Source organism: Eumetopias jubatus, unplaced genomic scaffold, assembly GCF_037043125.1.
Source record: "Eumetopias jubatus isolate StellerSeaLion01/CBP00866 unplaced genomic scaffold, mEumJub1_p1.0 scaffold_6, whole genome shotgun sequence".
Taxonomy (NCBI): Eukaryota; Metazoa; Chordata; class Mammalia; order Carnivora; family Otariidae; genus Eumetopias; species Eumetopias jubatus.
The window spans coordinates 19074474-19099251 of NW_028274812.1; the positions used below are offsets into that span (position 1 = coordinate 19074474).

Sequence of the window (24778 nt, forward strand, 5' to 3'; positions counted from 1 at the left end):
GGACAAGCGGTGAAAGACATAGCTTTATGCATATAGCTTTCCAGAATCTTATTCTAGTCTCTAGTGTATGTGTTAGTATGTATGCATGAGTGACATCTATCTCCCGCTCTGTGAAATCTGTTTCATGCCCAACTACTACCTACTAAAGTTTGATTTGTTTTTTGTAAAAGCTGTCTTTTCTGATATGCAGGAATGCATATAATTCTTCAGAAAACTCTTACATCTTTTGGGGCGTAATCAAAGACTAAACTAAATAAGTTAAGAGTTTTTTATCTAAGATCAGAATTTCTGATTTATCAATGATTTTTGCAGTCACAATTTTTACTTTGCAGTTCAAACTCACTACAACAATAAAATACCTAGTGTCATATAAATTTCTGTATGTTAAAACTATATTGTCCTTAGACGTGGATCAAAAAATGTAATATATTTGAAAATGTTCAATGTTTGAGTCTCAAGAGAAAGGGTTTCTACTTTTATGCACTTTTTATATTACATACTCAAATTTTAATATAGTTAAATACTTATCTATAATTACCTCTTGTTGGCTATTCCAAATTGATAGATGTATATACCTATTCACAGTTTGGCTGAGGATAAGGGGGAGTATTAATTTATTTGGGCTGAATCTTGTTAAAACACTTTGGATGGTCATTTAATATATTAAAAGATAATTACATGTCCAAATTATCCAGTCTGGCTTTTAGCCTTAACATATTGACAACTGCATTCATATGGCCTTTAGAGAGAAAGTAAGATTAGAATAGTATTGTAGGTAGATGGACAAAGAACAGCAATAATGAAAAGATACTACAGTTCTGAATTTCAAATTCAGAAATAACTCTAGTTCTGTGAGATATACAGTTACTTGCTCCATATTATTCACTCAAACTTTACTGTACCAATGTTCAGACTTAACATTAGGTGCTAATTACATAATTCCTATAGCTCCATGTTCCATTAATGAGTAAATTTAAATATGAAATTTAAAGATTAAGAAAACCAGAAGGTGGATATATCTTAAGGTATAACTTGTGCAATATCAGGAAAATGCAATTTCAAAAAGAAAACATCACAAAAATTTTACAGTCCTATGCCTAATAAAATGCTAACCTGAAATATGAGAGAGTAAAGTAAAATGAACTTCTCAATTTTCCCATGCTTATAATGACTTCTGATGTAGTAGAACCAGCTACGGAAGGATCAAAATCTATCTAACAACCATGTTACTTTATCCTAAGAACAATCTTTTCAGTCGAAAGTTGATAAACATTCCCGGCCAGAATGATTTAATATGGTAATCAGAATTGTGAATTCAACTGTAGTAAAGACTGGCAAAGTTTCTATCCACTCAAAATAATAATAAAATTATGATCCTCTTAATCTTAAGGGGATTAAAAAGATACTAAAAATTATGTTCCACTAAAATATTAATACACACATATATCACATAAAGACCTATATTACATGAACAAAAAAGGACAACTGCTTTAATATAGCTATAAAATTATATCAAATATCACTTTGACCAAAAACAAAAACACATACAATTAGTCTTCAATTAGTCTGTCTACAGTTACCATGAGATTATAAATGTACAAAATCTTTGAAAATATTTAAATAGACACTATTCAAGAATTAGATCACTATTCTACCAGATGACACAAGGCAAGCCTAGAGCAAAGACAAGATTGTAGAATAACCAAACCATTTGATACAATGGTGAGGAGTAAAATATATTTTCCCTAAAAAAGTATAAATATAAGAAAGCTAAGTAAACAGTTCTATGACTCTTAACAGGTACCAGTTGCAGGATTTTATCTAGTGCATTTCTTTTCACTTAGAATGCAAAAAATAGCTATCATTTTAAGTATATGTGATATAAAAGTTCCTTGTAGGTGTTATTTTAAATGGTTATCTGTAAAAAGGAATTTTGATACACTGTATTGGTTTTTATAGAATTATAATTATTAATGAAATAAAAAACAAATTACCAGAAGTTGGAGATTTGCAGCGATCCTCTGGGACTACAGTCCCTTCACTAATATCACATAGACCTGCTAAAAAAAAAACAAACCAGAAACCAAATTACAACACAAATTTATGTAAGTGAAGTTTTATGTTCTATTTACAGTACACATTTAATGACTGCCCATTGTTAAAAACCCAGCAGCTGAACAGACTGTACTGGCATTGATACTATGCCCATTAATCTTGAGATAGGAAATAGGAGCACTTTGATACCAAAATATCTCAAAATAATACAGATAGTCATTAGTTAAGCAAAAAGAAAACTTCTAAGAGGTAATTTACTATTCTTCAAGGACATTAGACATAAAGTAGGACTTTGTTTAAAATCAGTAATTTGAGAGTATATGATAGACTTACTGGATTTCTCTTGAGGGAAAATAAATACCTGGTAGTAAATTTGGTGATTTTTACATCATAGAAACTCTCAACTCACACCTCAAAGTGGTTTCTGCTATGTCTCAAATACCTTCCTTATATATTTTTAAATAATTAATATTTTCTGCCTCCACATTTGCAATATTTAAAATACTGTACATTACTTACCTTGTAGGACTATACTTTTTAAAAACTATACCACTTATTTTTAAAGAGCTCTAAGGAAATACTTCCTTTTCACAGATTCATATGAATTATATAAAACTAATCTATCTTACAGGATGACCTAGATTCTTAGGAGAAACCATAGCAAGGTATTTTATGCTGTAGACAATTAAATGCAGAATTACAAAAAAAAAAATGGCAATATGCAGAGTAAACAATTAGCACAGATATTAAGTTGCTTGATGACTGGAATGAAAAGAATTCCTGCAAATTCTTTAAAAATTACAAATAAACACAGATCAAGAATTTGGGATAGCTGGGCAACAGACAGAGGGGCTACATATTTAGGCCTCAGAAGAAGTTAGCTATAATGTTGACATATGTGCACATTGACCAGTATTGACTTTTCCAATCCTTTGGTAAAAGACATGATGTCACAGTCCAGTCGCTAAGAAAGCTTTTACAATAACACTTCCAGAGAACATGGAGTTCTGAATCGGATTTATAAGAAGGGTTTTCTATTTTGATTTATATATTATTTTTCTTCACTAGGAAGTTTTCGAATGACAACCAGTAATTTTATTTTTCTTTTTAACACTTATTAAACTAATGGTTCTGGGGGGAAAAAAAACCAAAAAAACTAGTTTTATAGTTCAAAGACGATGGATGGAATTTTAGGTATGCATTTACTCTTTGACAAAATACTTGTTTATATAAATGAACTCCTTCTTGATAGAACACTAAAATAGCAGGGTTTTTCTTTTTTAAGATTTTATTTACTTATTTGACAGAGAGAGACACAGTGAGAGAGGGAACACAAGCAGGGGGAGTGGGAGAGGGAGAAGCAGGCTTCCCGTGGAGCAGGGAGCCCGATGCAGGGCTCGATCCCAGGACCCTGGGATCATGACCTGAGCCGAAGGGAGATGCTTAATAACTGAGCCACCCAGGGGCCCCTAAAATAGCAAGTCTTTAAACAGTAGTGATATACAGAAACAACCTAAGTATCCATCAATGGGTGCAAGGCTAAAGAAAATGTGGAGTATATAATAATGTGGGTGGGTGTGTGTATGTGTGTGTGTGTGTGTGTATATATATATACACACACACACACACACATATATGTGTATATATACACACACACACACACAAACATATATACATACATATACACATTCAAACACACAATGGAATATATTCAGCCATAAAAGATTTCAATTTTGCCATTTGTGACAATGCGAATGGACATTATGTTAAATAGAATAAGTCAGACAGAGAAAGACAATTACTGTATGATCTCACTTATATGATATAATGGAATCTAAACCTGCCCCCCCAAAAAAAAAAACCCAAAACAAAAAAAACCAAACTCACAGATACAGAGATCAAATTGGTGATTGCCATAGCAGGGTGTGAAGGGTGGGAAAAATAGGTAAAAAGGGTCAAGGGTACAAACTTCCAGTTACAGAATAAATAAGGGCTGTGATGTACAGTGTAACTATAGTTAAGATGGTGTATCAGATAGGTGAAAGCTGCTAAGAGTAGATCTTAAAAGTTCTCATTACAAGGAAAAAAAATTTTTGTAACTACGTAAGATGAGGATGTTAGACCTACTGTGGTGATCATTTTGCAATGCATACAAATATCAAATCAGTATTTGAAACTAATATAATGATTATATATGCCACTTATACCTCAATAATAAATACTAGTGATAGTATATTCAAGTACTACCGTGTGCCTAGTACTGAATAAAAATAATCAATTTTGACATTTTAAGCCTTCCATCTGGCTCAGGGTAAAAGTCAAGTCGAACCCTACATGAGTGATTGATGTGTATCATCCTGTGGTTTATACTATGTCGCTATGGTATATGGTTTGTGATTTCTAGCTACAAATATCTTTTTGGGTCTTTGCCATCAAATGTAGTAGTTACGCTTTATGGATAAAAAGCATACCTTCTTTTTCACATGTTTAAGTAAGAAGCTTAATTTACTATTTAAAATGTTCAACAAAGCATAATCATATGTCATTCAACATAATATACCTACTGAGGTACATTACACCAAAGTTCACATTAGGCTACAAATTGACCCACTGGATACCATGGTTTAATCCAGGGGTTGGCACACCTGATCGGTTTTGAGGCCAGCTAAGCAAATAACATGATGCTGTTCTAATTAAACTGTACTGGCAAAACCCGGCAGTGGGCCAGTTTTGGCTCAGGGACAGTAGTTTGCTGACTCCTGGTTTAATCAATATTGCAATTGTCAAAATGACTAGGTCACTTCCAACTGCCTAGTTCATAAAAGATATACATGGAATTCTTTATTAAGTATCTGATTAACTTCAGGAAACATTATGTCAACAGGCTGCTCTGAGTCATCAATGTAGTTATGAGATTAAAAAAGTAACACCAATTTTGGTACAATTTACTTTCAGTGGATTCCTGCTGACTTCAATTGATAGCTCTATTTTCAACATGCATACAAGGCACTGCAATATGCACACAAATCATTCTAGAATTTTGACTGATTTGTACATCAAATTTACTGATTTGACCTTTATCAACTTGGGTACTGTTTACAAATTCTCTTGATATGCTTTTATTACTTTATCACTTTTTATTACCAAGGTCTGTCTTACATACATAATATAGCTTAGATTTTCATTTCTCTTAATTATTTTTCATAATTTCCAGAAAGAGAAATCATTCCTCTTAATGGAGGGTTGAGAAACAAAGTTATTTAGTCTATATTCTGTTTTTCAACTATCGTTTCAAAGATCCTTAGAGTTCTAATCCTTCTTTAATTATATTTTCATGAAACTATTTTATGAAACTATTATGAGGAATCAAAGAAAGAGAAATTAATTTTTAGAGCAATAAAGTTTTTATACAGGTTTGTGGTAAAATTGCTAAAAGTACTTGTCTCCTCTATCATGACAATGTTTTAACTTTCTAACACTAAATACTAGTTTCCTTTGCTTTATAAAGAAACTGGATTGGGACACAAACATTTCAATAGCTGTTTTCATATACACAGGATGATTAATTTAGGAATGAGTGTGCCATTTTAGACATATGTTTTAATAAGCTCTTTTAAAAACAAATGAGAAAGGGGAGCCTGGGTGGCTCAGTTGGTTAAGCTACTGCCTTCGGCTCAGGTCATGATCCCAGGGTTCTGGGATCGAGCCCCGCATCAGGCTCCCTGCTCCACGGGAAGCCTGCTTCTCCCTCTCCCACTCCCCCTGCTTGTGTTCCCTCTCTCTCTATCTCTCTAATAAATAAATAAATAAATAAATAAATAAATAAATAAATAAATAAATAAATGAGATAAAATGATTTTACAGGCAACAAACAAACATCCCATGACTTCACTGACATAGAATAACTTACTTAAAGAAGAACGGAGTTTTTTCACAGATTCAGAATATAAGCTAGAAAGGCCGCACATGCAAGAAGTCACAGTCAGCATGCCTTAGTGAAGTAATGAAAAGCAAAGGGGAAAAAAAAGAGACAAAGGTACTAGAATGGTATGGTTGGGACAATTTCTGAAGATAAAACGTGACAAAATGAGCACACACGAAAACAAAAATGGAAAAGAAAATTCAAGCATCAAGCCAAAGTGATAGTAAGGTCTATATCCCACCACCTTTTTTTCCTTCTCTTATAAATTGTGATACAGGTAATATGAGCTAATTATGCCATGAGAGCAAATGAGAAATGAATCTCAGAGAGAACTTAAAATCGGAGAGACTAAGTTATAAGTACAGACCAGAGCTTCACAGTGTTTCACTGCACACTGGCGTTCTGCAAATGGGCTGAGTCTGCCCAAGATAGGGTTCCCCTCAATCCCTCAATCCCTGGTCCAGCTGAACAGGTCCTGAGGAGACTGGAGCCTGCAGGCCAGTAATTGCTGCAGGCCTCACTAATATACCCCTATGTGCCAGAGATCCAATGCCATGAGGTTTAAAAAAAAAGGTGAGGTGTACTGGTAAAGACCACAACTAGACATATTAAAACATTTAAAATTAAGACTAACTGGATGCCCGGGTGGCTCAGTCAGTTAAGTGTCTGCCTTCAGCTCAGGTCATGATCCTGGGGTCCTGGGATGGAGCCCAATATCTGGGCTCCCTGCTCAGCGGGGAGTCTGCTTCTCCCTCCCCCCTCTGCCCCTCCCTGCCATGTTCTCTCTCAAATAAATAAAATCTTTTAAAAAAACTAAAAAATAATATAAAATTAAGACTAATTACCTAGCAAACATAAAAGAATGCTATAAAGAAAAATCTTTTTTTTTTTTTTAAAGATTTTATTTATTTATTTGACAGAGAGAGACACAGCGAGAGAGGGAATACAAGCAGGGGGAGTGGGAGAGGGAGAAGGAGGCTTCCCGCGGAGCAGGGAGCCTGATGCGGGGCTCGATCCCACAATCCTGGGATCATGACCTGAGCCAAAGGCAGACGCTTAACGACTGAGCCACCCAGGCGCCCCATATAAAGAAAATTCTTAATGGATCTGCGTTTGCATTGAATCAAGGCTATCTAAAAACACTGTATTTTCTTAGAATTCAAATTCACTTTTGCATTTACATTTTTTTCTCACATGGGAAATGATCCCTTTAAATAACATAGTTGGAACAACGAACTTTTGGTCTTACAATACCAAACAATAAAAGGGGCAAAACTTTGAAATTAACTTTGATTCCATAAAAATGGGATAAATTTTCATCCCATTATAATTTAGCTGAAGAAACTTGCCACTGTGGTTCTTTCCCAACGTTAATTAAAATCCTAGGGTATTACAAACAAAAGCAAAAATCTAAGAACAACACAAAACAAAGAAGGCTCAAATCTTTTACTAGTTTTGACAGTTTGCATATATAGACTAAGTCAGACAAGCTATTTATCTAACTGAAGTATTTATATTCACAGAAGTAACTCAGTATTTATAGAAATCCTAAAACTCAGGATTGTTTTCTTTATACCTCCTGAAGGTTGTCGAGATTTACGAGGAGACCGGGGTTCTCTCCGATAAGGATCATTGGAGCCATATAATTCAATAGTGCCCAGGTTGAGGAGTACTGCTTTCTGGAGGTAGTCTACCATTGCAATGCCATTACAATTGCCAAAAACTACCCTGGGAATAGGAAAAGAGCAAATATTTTAGCACAAATAAGTAATTATAAGGAAATGTAGTCTATAAGGCTGAAAAGGAGGATGGGTTTTCAGAAAATTCCTCTTTGCAACTAAAGACTATCAGAGACATGGAAATACAGGTTACGTATGCCTTCTCATGGAACTACGCAGATCTTCTGCAGACATTAATGATTAAAAATCGGTATCATTAAAAAAAATGTTGGCATAGGAAGTGAAACTTGATCACAGACATAAATCTCCATCCTAGGAAATGTGACGTCTATTTTTCTGACTTAAGGGCATTTCAAGCAGCTCAGGGAAAGACATTCTCTTCCACTAGGGAAGTGGGGGATTGTATCTCTGGGAAAATTATGGTAATCTATACAGTCAAGAATAAAAAGTAGAAAGCATAAATCTTGGAGGTCTCCCTCTGGAGTACTCCAAATACCTTAGGAACTACAAACCAAGCAATTATGAATAAAGGAATTTGACTCTTTTAAGATGTCTTAAGCCAGAAGATGAAAATTGTAATGTACAGAAGGACTATGTAAGTAATACAAACAGGCCAGATAAGGACTTTAGATAACCCTTCTAAAGAGGAAAAGTTTCAATTCCATTCATGCTGACCACTGCGCCAAGCAGGACTGGAGACAATGGGCCAGGTAATCAAATTTTTCAGTTAAAGCTCTAAATATGGATTTCACATTAAATAATCTTGGCAGCTAGTTCAAAATTAAAAACATACAAGGAGGGGCTAAATAAAATGTTAACTGTGAGTCCATGAACCTGTGATCAACTGATTTGCAACTTCCTTTGAAATTTTCTACTGGTTCTTTCTTATTCCCTCTTTCCTTATGGTTGTGGGCAGTGAAATATTAAAAGAGAGAAGGTTTGTGTTCTTACATGTGTTCTTACACTGAGAGATGACGATCTCAGACTATAGCCAGTCTTAGCTGGGAATACAACTATAAGAGATAGAGTGGGTGGTTATAGCTCCAGGAGAAAGAAGAAAGATGAATGAGTCCCTAGGGCTAGCATAAAAGAAGAAGACAGTGACCCACAACCGATAAATAGCCCTGGGACTAAATAGTGTATGATTCTCTTATACCACAATGCTGATTTTTAAAACAAACAAAAATACTTTGTAAGTCTACCAAATTATAATAAAAAAGCATGTATTATAACTCAATACTTAAAGGTATGAATTGATGATACAACAGTAGTATAAATACTTTATCAAACTATTACTATGCCTTTATAATTTATACAAGTGAATTTTGGAAGCAGAAAGAAGAAATCATATAGCTCTGGTTCAACATTTACAGAATTAGCTTAGAATAAAGTCTTCTGAGTTGATGCTGTGAGACCTCCATTATACTGAGCATTAATAAGGAAATCATTTCTGAGAGTATATCCAGGAGAGGACATACTGACTTTAAATCTTTATCTCAATTCATTGAGAAGCACTATAAGTGTATCCAGAGTAAATTATTCGGAACAGAATTATCTTCCAAATAAACACTAATTCTGATCTGAAGTTAAAGATATATAACTTTTTAACTGATGCTATAATAAAGATCATCCTATTTTTAAACATTAAAAAAAATGTGTGGAATACTATGAACAGACTGAGAAACACATAAATTATACTTACAATCCATATGAAGAATTGACTGCCAAGCTGGTTATTTGTTGTGGTGGTTCTCCACTCACCCATACCAACTGAATAACTAGTTCTGTCTGATAACCTGGAGACTGCTTAAGTGGTGAATTTTTAACTCTGCAATAAAGGAAAACACATTACCTTTTAACCCATCTTCACGTATCTTATTAACTTATGTAATTATAAGGTCATGCATAAATAGTTCTATGCACAAAGTAACTTTATATATGAAATTGTATTAAATATACAAAAAACCCTGAATCCTGTTCTCTACAGGCATTTAATCTAGTTGGAGACAAAACATGTACATAAATAACAAAAATAAGAAATCACATATAAGTTCCCATTATAAATTGGGGGGTTGGAAGTAGGGAGGGAGAAAAAGAGAATGGATAGGAAGGGGAGGGAGGAATGGAGAGAAGAATGAAGAGAATGAGAAGCCCAAGAATTAAGAAGAGGAAGAAAAAAATCAAGTTAGAGAAAAAAATCAAGTTAGAAAAAAAAATGCAAGTTAGAAAAGTAGACTTAAATATATGGTGTAAGAAAATGAAAAGTGGCCCAAAACATAATGAGTTAAAAAATGAGAGATTTATTTTTGGGTGCATGACACTTGCACTATTAAAAAAATGTACTCTTTGAATTGATAGTAATTTTGATTATAGACTCTATCCCCAATAATTGCTGAATAGATGCTCAAAATATATTGCTTTTGCAAACATATGCAAACAAGAAGTAGGAAACCCATAATCAAGCATTAACAAGTGTGTAAGTTTGCTCACAGTGGAGGCAAGTGTGATAACAGTGAGAAATCAATATAACAACATAGGCAAAGGTCAGACTTGAGAGGGTCTTCAAGGCCTGGCTGCAAAGGTCTGATGTTGGTAGAAAGAACTGAGGGCTTTTGAAAAGCTACAGTTTTAAGTCCTGGCTCTTTTTCCAGTTGTCTTTTTGTCTAAAAGAGTGGCAATATTACTACCTAATCACAGTATGAGTGCCTATGAAAGAGCTCTCAATGGTCAATTTACACAAAATATATTTTCATTATTTTAAGGAATTAAAAGCCAATGAAGGTTTATAAGAAATACTTTGGAAAGATTAATTTGGGGGAGGTTTGCAAGATGAAGTAGAATAGGAGAACAAGTAAGAAGTGCCTGTAATTATGTAAAACAATAAGAAAAAGGTAGATTTGAAACACATGAAGTAAGAATCAAAAATGCTTCTAAACTTCATGAAGGCACAAACCTTGCAGTTACTTTTAACACTCTAGTACAGAGGAGGTACTCAATATTTGAATGAATGAACGAGCTGAAGGGTCATTAGAGGAAGATCGGGGAGAAAGATTAGACAGTCATTCTAAGTTAAGAAGAGAAAGAGAAAGAAAGAGAAAGAGAAAAAGATAAAGACAGAAAGAAAAAAAAAACTGTGTCAGGATGAAGAGCTCGTTTTGCAGGAATATGTGTTTTCAAGTGAACTACTCAGCAAAAAGATAAATGTATTCCCAAACTCACTTTATTGAGTAAACTCATACAAATTTTTTATTAGTTAAACTTGTTATGTACATATTAGGGGGAGTGAGGGAGGAGCTTATAAGAATGTGAGACTTTCTAAGGAATACAGCCACTTATTTTTTTAAAAGATTTATTAATTTTTTTATTTATTTGACAGAGAGAAAGAGAGTGTGTACACCGGCGCAAGGGAGCACACAAGCGGGGGCAGGGGGCGGGGGGGGGGGAGAGGCAGAGGATGAGGGAGAAGCAGGCTCCCCACTGAGCAGTGAAATTGATAGAGAAAACAAGAGAGCACAAGCAGGGGTAGTGGCAGAGCCAAAGGCAGGCACTTAACCAACTGAGCCACCCCGGCACCCTGGAATACAGCCACTTAGATACAACATCTGTAATACTTGTATCAGGAAATTTTAAGTGGATTTGGAAGATAAAATTTTCCTTTTTTAATTTATTAATTAAATCAGTTAAAATTAAGGGGCACCTGGGTGGCTCAGTCGGTTAAGCGGCTGCCTTTGGCTCAGGTCATGTTCTCAGGGTCCTGAGATCGAGCCCCATATCAGGCTCCCTGCTCCACGGGGAACCTGCTTCTCCCTCTCCCACTCCCCTGCTTGTGGTTCCCTCTCTCCCTGTGTCTCTGTCAAATAAATAAATAAAATATTTTTAAAAAATCAATTAAAATTAAAGTGAGTAGTGTATTTGTGTGTGTGACTACTTTTACTATGAAAAAAATTTTACTTTGACTTTAAGATAAAAACATTTTTGATTGCTCAGACTCTTTCTCTAATAATCGCTCTTGTAAAACTTATGCAAAGCCCGCTTACTTCAATAATTCTTAAGGCTCTGCTCTGGAGTGATAGTGTCATGAAAGAAGGAGAGCAGGAAGACTACTCAATGTTAAATCTCCTGACACCAAACTCAGAAGTATGGATGCTTTTGAGTCATTTAGTTGGTACTTCTAGTGAGGAAGACCATGACACCTGATCAAATGTGTTGTCCAAATTTTAGGGTAAACATTAGGGTACTTCAAATACGAACTGAGTTACAGTCACTTCATGCAAAGTCTGTAAGGCAGTACACTCAGAACTGTATGTTGGCTGGGCAGAAGTTCTGTTTTTCTCAGGGAAATACCACCGATCAGTGACAGCTGTCCATCTCAAGAGACAGAAATGAAGACTGAGTGTTCTTCTGAAAAGAAGAGTCTGTGTTATTTTCTCCTTAGATGAATTAGGTAAGGTTCAAAGAAATGTCCACCTTCTTTTGGCATATTTAACATGCACATTAGATTAGAGCAGGGACAAGCATTCAAGGAAAATATTAGAAGTGCATATATGGACAAATTTAAAACTTCAGTGATGAAGACACACAGAACTCATGGGGGGCGCCTGGGTGGCTTAGTTGGTTAAGCGGCTGCCTTCAGGCTCAGATCGTGATCTCAGGGTTCTGGGATCCAGTTCTGAATCTAGCTCCCTGCTCAGCGGGGAGCCTGCTTCTCCCTCTCCCTCTGCCACTCCCCCTGCTTGTGCTCTCTTGTTTTCTCTATCAAATAAATAAATAAAATTAAAAAAAAAGAACTCATGGAATTCTTAATTTACTTAGTAAGAAGAAACAAAAAAAAGTTCTTAAGCAAAAATAAACCAGCCAAGCCTGATGCATAATCCCCAATTGGTAAAAAACTAGAAACTGGATCAAGAAATGACAGGATAGGTTAAAAATGCAAAATGGGGGATGGGTGGGTGTATGTTTTATGTGTACAATGTTTACATGCAAATTATTTTAATGTTTTTAGTAAATGTAAATTAAGGTTTTACTTTTTAAAGCAAGGGGCTGAACCTTTATAAAAAGCTCCATAATTTAATGAAAACAAAAAAACTCCATAATTTGTACAAATGCATTATTTTTTTAAATAATTTTTGTTATGTTAATCACCATACATTACATCATTAGTTTTTGATGCAGTGTTCCATGATTCATTGTTTGTGCATAACACCCAGTGCTCCACGCAGAATGTGCCCTCTTTAATACCCACCACCAGGCTAACCCATCCCCCCACCCCCCTCTGTACAAATGCATTTTTAAACATATGTTTGGAGGCTCTGCAGTTTCAAAATGTTTGGACAAATAAACTGCAAAAGCCCAATTAAGATACTTAAAAACATAAACTTTACTGGTAAAAGGAATAAATCAAATAGCTGCTTTTAAAATGTTTCTTCAAAGGAATAATCACATATGAAAGCATTCTGTATAAAAAAACCCTCAGTACTGATTATTTTAATATCAATTTGGTTTTATTTCTGACATTTAAAAATTGGTTTTTGGAACTGTGGACTAAAACAATGTGAAGTTAATAAATAACTGTATTTACCAGAAAACTATTAAGAAGGAAAAAAATGAGGTATAACTCAAATTGTGATTAAAAAGTCACTGGTGAATATATCGATTTTAGACAAAAAAAATCTCAAAACTTTGCCACCGAAGATATGTCACTAAAATAAATGTCAAAGACAAACTGTACTTTATAGGCTTATAAGATGTAAATTTAACAAAAGACTGGAGAAAAATACACATTAAAATAAGAAAAAATCAGAAGAGCATTAATGAAATTTTACAAATTTAAGTTTAAAGCAAAGTAGTACTGAATAAGTAACAGAAGGGAAGAAGGTAGAATTCTGTATTTTCAAGTTTCAGTCTAGCTAAACATGTGCCAGAACTGTTGCAAACAGAGGGGTATGTATGTATGTACATGAGAGAGACAAATAAAACCTTGAGACCTTTCTGAAGAATGCAGGTGCTTAATCTCAATACTTACATCTTTTAGATCAGATCAGAGTTTCTCATTGTTGGTACCAGTGGCATTCTGACCTGGGAAGTTCTTTGTTGTGGGGCACTGTTCTGTGCACTTGAGCATCATCCCTGGCCCCTATGCACGAGATACCAGTAGCACCCTATTCCTACTGTTGGGACAACTAATAATGTCTCCAGATATTGCCAAATAAATAGGGAGGAGCAAAATCATCCCTGTTTGAGAAACACTAATATAGAACATACAACCTCAAATTTATATAAACATATAAAGGTTTATTTTCTAAAAAGTCTATACTTTTTGGGGTGCCTGGGTGGTTCAGTCGTTTAAGCAGCGGCCTTCAGCTAAGGTCCTGGTCCTGGGGTCCTGGAATCAAGCCCTGTGTCAGGCTCCCTGCTCAGGATCCCTTCTTTGATCTTTGTTATTCGTTCCTTTGCCTCTCCCCTTCCCCAACTGGTGCTCCTCACACTCTAATAAATAAATAAAAATCTTCAAAAACATAAAGTCTATATTTTTTAAATGATTATGATATAAAAAAATCTGCTGTATCTTTGGGGTGACTGCAATGCAATTTTAGTTACACAGGCATTCTCCGCAGCAATCCTTTAATTATTCACCAAGAGAAGTGACTCTAGCAGATCTAAAACAAAACCAGGACAAAGGCTGGTTCTTTTAACAAATGCAAATTTTCTCTCACCAGGCCTCCCTACCTTGAACCTACTAATCTGGCTTTTGCTCAACTCTTGTACTGAATTTCTTTGACATTTTCGATAACCACGTTTTCAGTCATTACCCTAACTGACTTCTCTGTAAATGTAATTAATCACAGTCTTCATAAAATTTTTCAGTGATCTTAGCTCTTTCCTCACTGTTTCATTTCTCTGCCATATTTAAGGCTCATACCCTTTAAAAAAAATCTAACAACTCAATAATATAAATTAGAAAAAAAGGAAAAGAAAGCTGTATCCAATTTATTCCGGTATAAAAGCAAACTGTATTCAAATCTGGAATGCTACGATAAAGGCATTTAAATAATGATACTGCTGTGCTAGAGAAGATTCAGAAAGATGAGAAAATGATTAAAAAATGACTGAATCTCTAGAGACCAAAAAACCAGAATTTTCAGAGTGGTAGAAAGCAGTCTACATATACATTTGATCTACATCTGAATCCAGACTAGAAAATATCCATGGATTTGGAAGATTGAGCTACATATACAGAAAAGATTCATGCTATTCTACCAGTACGTTTAAAGATCAAATCTTAGCACTCTAAAGATAAAAATCACGAATTCAATCATATTCCTCTTGATGCCACAGAAAAATGAGCTGGATTAATAACCACAGCAAAACAGGGGAAGAAATGATCTTATGTCATTTTTCTCTATCACAGGAAAATAGTACTGTAAAAAGCTTGTAATTTATCTATATTAAAAAATAATTTCCAAAATATCTGTATTTAATAACTTACTTTAAACAAGGGACATTATCACGAAGCCCATCAGATGAACTGCTACTGGTAGAAGGATGAGACTGAGGAGGAATGGGCTGAGGAGTGGCACCCCCAACTGGTGTTGGCAAAGGCGGTGCCTGTTCACCCTCTGGGGATTCCACATCATTTATCTCATATAACAATCGAACTTCAAGCATCTGTTGTAAAAGAAAGACAGTTCACCTACTTTTAATAATTATTCATTTTATACAGTTTATACATACACCCATATACTTCAATGGGAACATTTTTATTACTATTTTTTTAAAGAAACACTTTCCTTTTTTTAAAAAATTTTATTTATTTATTCAACAGAGAGAGAGAGAGAGAGACAGCAAGTGTGTCACAAGCAGGGGGAGGGGCAGAGGGAGAGGGAGAAGCAGGCTCCCCACTGAGCAGGGAGCCCTATGCGGGGCTCCATCCCAAGACCCTGGGATCATGACCTGAGCCTAAGGCAGACACTTAACTGACTGAGCCACCCAGGCACCCCGGGAACAACATTTTTAGAGGTAAAAATGTAACAAGATTTCTAAAGGTAAAGATTTAGCAAAGAAAAAAGATGTTTCTGACTCAGCTTTTTAAAAATGATTTGTGTGTATGTGTGCGAGAACACACGCATACAATACAATGATTTTAGAATTTACAGCATTCCTATTAATACCAAATTAGAGTATGCTTATATTCATATTAACTCTCCTTAAATGAAATATATAGTATATATAAGGATTTAAATTTAAATGCTCACTAAAAAGATATGGAAAAGTATGCTATTTTCCACAAAAGATAGATGGCAATGTAAACACTTAAGTGTTCTTAAAAATTCTAGATAAAACTGACTCCAAATAATCTAAATAATTCAAAAATTTTAAAGTGTCAGACATCTGACACTGAAAATAATTAAGACACTATTACCGGAATGACTTCTGTAATCACTTCTTGTTTGCTGAATCTATAAATAATAACATGAGCTGAAACTCCGGCAATGCACAACATTCTACTTTCTGGACACCAGGAGATGATCTGAATGGCATACGGATCTTCATCTACAATGTCTGTGTTTGGCCTGTCATCTTTATTTCTTGACTTTTCAAATACTTTAGATGTCTTTAGTTTATATAATACTTGTAGAGTTACTAGAAAGAAACATACGTTAGATACTTTAGTACAAATAGAACAAATATAAAATAATATGTAATCAGACGTATTATCTAAGGAAAATATCCTATATTTATTTGAACCATGTTTTTATTTCCAGGTCTGCATTTCTCTATTACACTTTTAGATAAAGCAATCACTGTACCTATTGACCAAAAAAATTGTATTCATTAAATAGAAAACATGCATCATGAAAAAAATTGTATTCATTAAAAAAAACATGCATCATGATGATGAATTTGGTTAACCTTAAAAAAATGATGAAAAGATTTTGTAAAAAAAAAGATAAATATAATGAAAATAATAAAGAACATATTTGCTTTCCGAAAGATTTTCTACTTATTTTCTCTATAAAAGGTACTAATACTATCTCACACTTCTACATGATGAAACACAAAATATCCTGAGTTAACTGGATTCTCACTGCTTACTATGTATGTTTTGCAAGCCATGACAATTCAAAGCATCCTTTCCTTTTTTGCTATTGTGTAGCCACCATATACATATTCCACAAAGACAGCACAAATTACTGTTAGCTTAGAATCAGGCATTAAAATTATTCTACAAATTTCTGTTGATTTGAAATATATTCCCTCTCTTATCTCTGAGTTAAAGAGAAAGTTTGAGGAAATTTTGAACAAAGGATTTGATTACTTCTATTGAGAATCATTCTTAATTTACTAGTTAATATCCTTAAAAATATCTTACATCTATTAGAAATTCTCAAACTCATGTACTTGATAAATCATGTATTAAATTTATAGCCTCCAAATTTTGAATTAAATGTCGGTTACACAATTATTATAAAACAGGTTGTATAGAAGAAATGATTGTATAACATGTAACAAATAATATTCAAAATACTTACTTGCAGAAGCATCCCAGAACTTAACTGACCCATCAGCATGCCTATGAAAAGCAAATGAGTTAAAATTGTGAAGAAAAAAAAAAATCACACTTTTTTCTTTCTTTGAAGCATACTGTTATTTGAAAAGATAGCAACCAAATGAAGAAAGGTAAAATTCAGCATAAGTTGGCAGGTTCTAGATAATAACATTTCTTAATACATTATAGCATAAGGGAAAGCACTACTTGCCCAATTAGTTAATGTTCATGTAGTCTTAATTATATTTAACTATTAGTGATTTAGTGGCAAAACAGGATCTTACTTACCCTGTAATAATTATTTCTGGGTAACTTTGAACACCCAAGCCCCAATTACCTCCATTAATGGGCCATTCCTATAAAAAAAGATTATTGTATCAAGCAACTTCCAAAGCATACATCTCCATATATATTTCTATGACAACAGTAAATGACATATTTTGCTTCCAAAAAGGACTTCCTATATATTTTCTCTAAAAAAGGTTTCAATGTTATCAAATACTCCAAGGTGATAAATATAAAATACTGAAATGTAACATTAGATACTAAAACTCATGTTCAATACCTTTTTGCTGTAACCTTGCCGTTTCTGTCTAGCTCCAACAGAATAAAGTGCAGGAATAAGGTCCACAGGACAATCAGCAAAATATTCGCAACATGTAACAGGGGATTCATGTATACTCAAAGGATAGGGATTTTCAAATATAGGATATCTTTAACAACAGGAAAAGAAAAATATTAACAAAATTAACACAACAATGAAAACTTTAAAAAAATATTTACAGCTTTGGAATGAAAACAATTTTTTAATTTTTTTAAATTTAAAGGTAACATCTTCTGAAGGTCCATATAACATATTACCTGAATTTATATTGTAACTTTAGGGATACAATGTTCTTCTCTGTATTTTTAGAAATTACATACATTTTACCAAAGAGATTTAACAGATTTACTTCATGCAAATATGTAAAAAAAAATGGCATCTTTTAGAATGCAAGTTGCTCAGGTAGAAGAGTAAACAGAAAAGCTGCAGTTAGAACTATGTACCATGTGGCACACGCTGGACTGAGTGCTTTATATATACATTTCCCTTATTTACTTCTTGCACCAAACTTATGATGTGGACATTTTACTGAAGAACAGACACTTGGAGTAATGTGCTAAAGACATGTCAGCTAGCAAGGATAAGCAGAATTTAAACTGTGCTCCTAACCATTAAGGTGTAAGGTTCTCAATCAACAGATGCCTCATCTGTATGTCAGCAGAGTTAATACAAATTTTCAGTTCTCCTTTTTTCTCCATCAGTGTGATGCCTAGTACAATATTTAATCTAGAGATGTTCTCTTGTTTCAGTGATAATCTAAATAAAATTCTACCTTAAGAGTTTTTTATATATAAAATTATTTCATTAAATAAAGCAAAAAATGCTTTCAAAAATTTTAAAATTAAAGTAAAATACTAACTATACAATGATATTTCTTTTCTGGTTTGAATTCCTTAAGAATGGTTACTTAAAAATATCGGGAAAACCAGAATATGTCTTAAAAATTCTAAAAAGTTCAGAGTGGCTCATCTGCAAAAATTAGATGTATTTATCAGTCTACGACTCACAATAATTTAAAAATTAGAGAAGAATAATTTTGGAAAAGTCCTTTCTAGATTTCAAAATGAACCAAACTGTCATTACTCATTCTTCAACCACACATAAAACAGAAAAAAAACTCAAACAAAAACATGAATTAAAAAAATGGCAGGTAACTTTTTTCTCTTTATAAACATACTTTATAATCCTTAAGCTCAATGATCCTACTATTATTATACATTCACCTGATCCATTTGCTATTTTTATTTAAAATGCCTAGTCACAGGTTATTTGCACAGTATTTTCTTTAACTTAAATATATTTTGGTACAGACCACACATAAAAGTCTCACATACTACTTGAAAACTTAGCTAAGGGAAAAAAATAAAATTTATTAAGAATAAGTTATTCTAGGGGCACCTAGGTGATGCAGTCGATTAATCATCCGACTCCTAGTTTTGGCTCATCGTGAGCTCAGGGTCTTGGGAGACAGCCCTGCATTGGGCTCTGCCCTCAGCATGGAGTTGACTTAGGGCTGTCTCTCCCTCTCCTTCTGCACATCCCCCACTCTCACATTTTCTCTCTTTCTAAAATAAATAAGTAAATCTTTTTTAAAAAAGAATAAGTTATTCTAGGACTGTCATTTATTTTTTTATTATCAATTTATTTTTTAGACTCTATCTGAGAGAGAAGGAGAAGCAGACAGATTCCCCACTAAGCAGGGAGCCTGATGCAGGGCTTGATCCCAGGACCCCAAGATCATGACCTTAGCCTAAGGCAGATGTTTAACCAACTGAGCCACCCAAGTGCCCATAGGACTGTCATTTAGAAATAATATTTTTAAATTCCTTTGATCCACTATGGTCTTATAATTTTTAAAAAGGAAAAAAATACCCAACTGATAATTATAGGTAGCACATACTAAGTTGATGTAAATCTAGGAATGCCTTAAAATAAAGTAAATAATACTGCTCACTTATACTTCAGGGTTTCCCAATCCTGGTACTATTCACATTTTGGATCAGATAACTCTTTATTATGAGGGACTCTCCTGTGCACTGTTGATGTTTAGTGGCACCTCTGTCCTCTACCACTAGATGCCAATAGCATGAATAAAAGATGTTTACACAGACATTGTCAAGCATTTCGGGGGGGGAGGGGTAGTAAAAGTGCCCCTGAGAAACAATAACACTAAATGGGTAAGCTCAATTAAATATTTAATGATTATCTCTCAGGGGATACAAATAAATAATGCAATGTCCTTTCATTCAAAGAAGTTATAAGTAAGCATGCTATCATCTATGTTAGAAAAAGCAGAATATGGCAAATACCACAAAAAGTTGCAAAGGAGCTATGGTGGCAATTTATAGATGTGTGTGTGTGTGTGTGTGTGTGCGTGTGTGTGTGTGTGTGTGTGTGTGTGTGTGTGTGTGTGTGTGTGTGTAGTTAAGAGAGAGGGGGAAGCGGAAATGAGGGCTGACTTTGAAAGCTATATGGAGTTTTGACAGCAGTGAAGCAAGTGACGTTTGCAGCTGTTGGGAGCCATATAAGAAAAGGCACTGAAGTATGATCACAGTTCAGTTTTTCTAGGGAATAAGGCACCTACAGGAAGGTAATGAGAAATCAGGTTGGAAAGGTATCCTAAGTTACTACTGTGTACAGTAGCAGGCTGAGAAGGTGCTCTCAAATCAAACAACAGTAAAGACTGCAGTGGTTTAAAGAGGAGAATAACAGGGTGGCCGGTTGGCTCCATCAGCAGAGTATGAGATTCTTAAAAGAGGACAGTGACAAGCTTGGTGCTGCATGTAAAATTACTCTGTCAATGGTATTCATGACAGTTCCACAGAGAGTGCATGGGGGTGGGGAGACCACAGAGCTTCTCTGGAGGTGAACTGTGATGGGATCAATTTTGGACTTATTTTGTGTGCCCCCAGGGTGTCCAAGTATTAGGTTGAATCATATGAAATTTCAGAAATTCAACAAATTTTGACTTAAACAATGGAACTTCTATATGAGCAACATACTAGATCTGGTAAGTCTGGCATGTAATTAAGAAATGTGTGTCTGGAACTGTAAAAAGAGGTCAAGATTATGGATATAAATGTAGCATTTTCAAACAAAAGAAATAGCCAACCCTATACTAAAAAGAGTCTTTTTCACTACATGCTAAAATAATCTCTCACCAAATTTTATTTCTTACCCATTTTGTGCAAGGTCTATAAGTACTAAATCCTTTTCCAGAAGAACCACCACAGCATATGGTTCCTGAAAATCTGGAATAGGAAAACAATGCATGAACAATAGTTTTAAATATGCAAGAAGACAGCAAATTAGATAATAAACATTTGCTTGTTTTTAATTTTATTTTGTTCCATTCTCTCAAGTATGTAACATTCTGATGTAATTTAAGACTATTTTGTTTTAAATGAGATAAATCTATATAATAGACAAAATTATTTCAGTTTTGTAAAGATGAGTAAGACAGGAAGTTCACAGAACTTCTTTGGTATTGCAAAATCCAAGGCAAGGCATGGGCAACAAACCCAAAATTTAAATTAGAACACCAATAAGAACAATTCTTACTACTGGATCTCATTGGAACTCGAGTACTACTATGCTACTATAATCTCTTCCTTAGATATTTTATATGCACCTGTTTTAACTATAAAACGCATTACAGCTTTACATTTCAATTAGCTTCAAATGAAGTAAAACAGATCCAGATTTAAATTCCTCTTGAAAGAATATATGCTAGTTGTGATGGTTAACTTTATGTCAGCTCATCTTTGCTTTGGTGTCCAGTTGTTCAGCTAAACACCAATCCAGATGGTGCTGTGAAGGTATTCTTTAGATGTGCTTAACATTTAAATCAGTAGACTCTGAGTAAAGCGGATTATCAGATATAATGTGGGTGGGCTTCATTCAAACAGCCGAAGGCCTAAAGAGCAAAGACAGGTTCTAAAAAAGGAATTCTGCCTCAAGACAACAACTCTTCCCTGAATTTTCAGCTTGCCATCTTGCTCAATGAATTTGACTTACTAGCTTCCACAACTGAATGAACCAATTCCTTAAAATAAATTCATTCTTTCTCTTTCTCGCTCTCTCTATACCCTATTGGTTCTGTTTCTCTGGAGTACCTTGACTAATATACTATGTTCTATAGAATTCTAAAATGTTTCTTAATGTCCACAGTTTTGTTTATCCTTAAGTGGCACTAAAGACTACTATGTCATACTAAACAGATAAAGCTTATTAAATAAAATTAACTTCTGAGATAAAACTTGCAAAAGTTAGGAAGACAGCATCTCTCCCCCAGAAGAATTATAGCATACGAGGATAAGGAAACTACTTAGAAAACCTACAGGTCTTTGTTCTGAGTAACAGATATCTATAGAGAATGAGTTTTAAATGCAAAGCTTATTACCATTTGGGTATGGTGTTTCACACAGCGTTAGAAAATCAACAATTGAATAGTCCATTTCCAGCACAGCAGTACTTTTCCCATGCATAACTGTTAAGCAGGGTCTTCTTCCTACAGTATCATAGGACAAACCTCCTGATAAAATAATAAAAGGTTCCCTGAAAATAAAATACATAGGCAGGATTATAAATAGCATGGTGGAGACTATTTTCTTGCTGTATTGTAAATTTTTTATTTAGTGAAATAATAAATTCTAACATTTTAATGCATGATTTAATTGAATACTCATACGTGGATTTTTTTTAAATTGCATAGGCAAGACCCAAGTGAATTCATGAAAATTAACCTACAATAAGAATGAACATTGACCACATTTGACTCCCTCATACCTCCCCTTGGTGCTTAAAATTTTTTCCTTTATCCTCTTTATACAATTGTCAAAAAATTCTCTCTGGGTTTCTACTGGTCAAGTCTCCTGAATGTACTGCCTTTATTTCCATCCTAATAACCAGGCCTTCTCAACAGAAGGTCTAAGAGAGAATGTTAATGGCCTGAGGCATCCACTGTTTGTAACAAATTAACTTCTCATTGATGTATCAGGAATGTACTAGCTATAAATCACCCTTGAGAAAACAGTCACTCAAAATCATTTTCTGTAGCGCTTCTGGAATTTTGGCTCGTACGCTCTCCAACCACAGCTCCCATATACATCTACCAGCTGCTAGCTTACCACTTCTGATTACCTCCACAATTCTGTCTTCCTATTAGTCATTACTTAATAATTTATCTAGACCCACTTTTTAAAACTGCATGTCTTAAATACACAAAAGAAAAAATATCTTTTCATATATTTTGGCCTGTATTTATCTTTGTCTTGATTATTCATGTTTTTTGTCCATGTTTTCATCAGATTAGTAATCCTTTTCTAATTGTTTGGTAAGAGTTTGTTGCATTCTAAGGAATTAGCTTTTGATCTGCTATGTGTCTCACTATTTGTTGGTGGGGAAGTTGTTTATGGTACATTAAACAGATGATTTTAAAAGTTTGATATAAGATTTCTTACATCTCTTCATTTATGATTTTTTAGGTAGTTTCGGAATGCCTATTCTAAGGTCAGTAGATCCACCTTCCTCCTCTTCACATCTGGTATAAGTAGAATGTAATAATGTGTAATTGTTAAAAATGCTAGTTCTTATTTATTTACTTACTTTTTAAAAAAATGCTAGTTCTTATATTTAACTTGAAGACTGTTTGTCTACTGTTATATGGCTGTGAATAATAAGACAATTAGATTAAAGCAATATTTTGTTTAATGACTGAGCCACCCAGGCGCCCCCGAAGCAATATTTTGTTACTTAAAAAAAATTCTTGTTCTGGAACTAAGCTGCCTGAGTTTAAATTAAATCTCAGCTCTGGTTTTCCTTTCTGTGTGATACTGAAAAAGCTGCTTAACCTCTCTGTGCCTAGCTTTTGCATCCATAAAATGGAGACCAAGTGGTATGTATCCATACTCAAGACACTTACTGAATTAATGTACACAAAACACTGGGGTCGATGTCTGGCACACAGTACATCTTTGGTAAGGTTTACCTATTATTATTATTATCATCAAATTACATTATCTATTATGAAAGTTTCCCTTCTTTTGACATGTGGAAAGAAACATTACAATTTCCAAATTATTTTTATCTAAAGTAAACTCTAGAATAAACTACTAAAATTTACTTACAGTAGTAGTACAAATGTGTAATTTATAAGGAAATATAAATAGTAGGTCAGATAACTCAATTGTTTTTTAATACTTAAACATTTTATCTATTTTAATATATAAAATAACTTGTGTGTCTATAGTATTTTATTTAAAACTATACTCTCATGTATCCCTGTTTTATTTTTTTTCACAGAATTTATCATTAAAACTTATCTATTTTGCTCATTGTTTTTCCCATGAAAATGTAAGCTCCTCGAGGGCAAGGAGATTTGTTCATTTTGTTCATTGCTGTATCCAAAACTTAGTGAATTAATAGAATTAATATGTAAATAAATTAACAGAAATGTATGTTACACTAACCACTCTCTAGCTTATTATCATTTAGATTTTTCGCCACTAAACTGATTTGGTTAATCTTAGTTTTCCACCTAAGTGATAGTAATCAAGGTTAAACTTCCCAAACAGAACTATACCAATACACTGTTTCAACCTCTTTGCATAGTGTTATTATTATGACTGTAGTTAGGAAAGCATATTTAATTTTCTTTCCTTTTTTTCCCCACATATAATGAATAAATAGTATACATTTCCTGTCTTGTCTACTTTGAAATATAGCATACAACTGAATATAAAGTACTGGAAAGAAGGATGAAGAATCCAACTTCATCTTTTACAGATGGGAGGCCCAGGCCATGTATTTTATAAGTAGTATTTCAAAAATAGTCTGATAAATGGTTTTACATATAGCCAACTTAAAAAAAAAAAAAAGTATTGTTAATATAAGAACTAGGAACAGGGAGATCTGGAGCTACATTGTAGAATAAAATTTCCATGGAAATACCAGGTAGGTTTGCCAGGTAA

General features: G+C 34.0%; 1 protein-coding gene across 5 annotated transcripts in view; it reads right to left on the reverse strand.

Annotated features, from left to right (window-relative positions):
* STXBP5 (syntaxin binding protein 5) overlaps nt 1-24778 on the reverse strand; it is a 174520-nt gene that overhangs the window by 48111 nt on the left and 101631 nt on the right. For 3 of the 5 annotated variants that reach the window (XM_028103208.2, XM_028103207.2, XM_028103206.2), the window contains exons 10-19: nt 22210-22364; nt 20986-21058; nt 17769-17916; nt 17492-17559; nt 17187-17227; nt 16076-16296; nt 15143-15321; nt 9359-9484; nt 7554-7705; nt 1995-2060 (exon numbers count right to left, since the gene is read on the reverse strand). In XM_028103208.2, the coding sequence (XP_027959009.1) occupies nt 1995-2060; nt 7554-7705; nt 9359-9484; nt 15143-15321; nt 16076-16296; nt 17187-17227; nt 17492-17559; nt 17769-17916; nt 20986-21058; nt 22210-22364 (1229 nt within the window). The remainder of the gene's footprint in view (nt 1-1994; nt 2061-7553; nt 7706-9358; nt 9485-15142; nt 15322-16075; nt 16297-17186; nt 17228-17491; nt 17560-17768; nt 17917-20985; nt 21059-22209; nt 22365-24778) is intronic. The other 2 variants (XM_088023848.1, XM_088023846.1) reach the window with 1 other exon arrangement.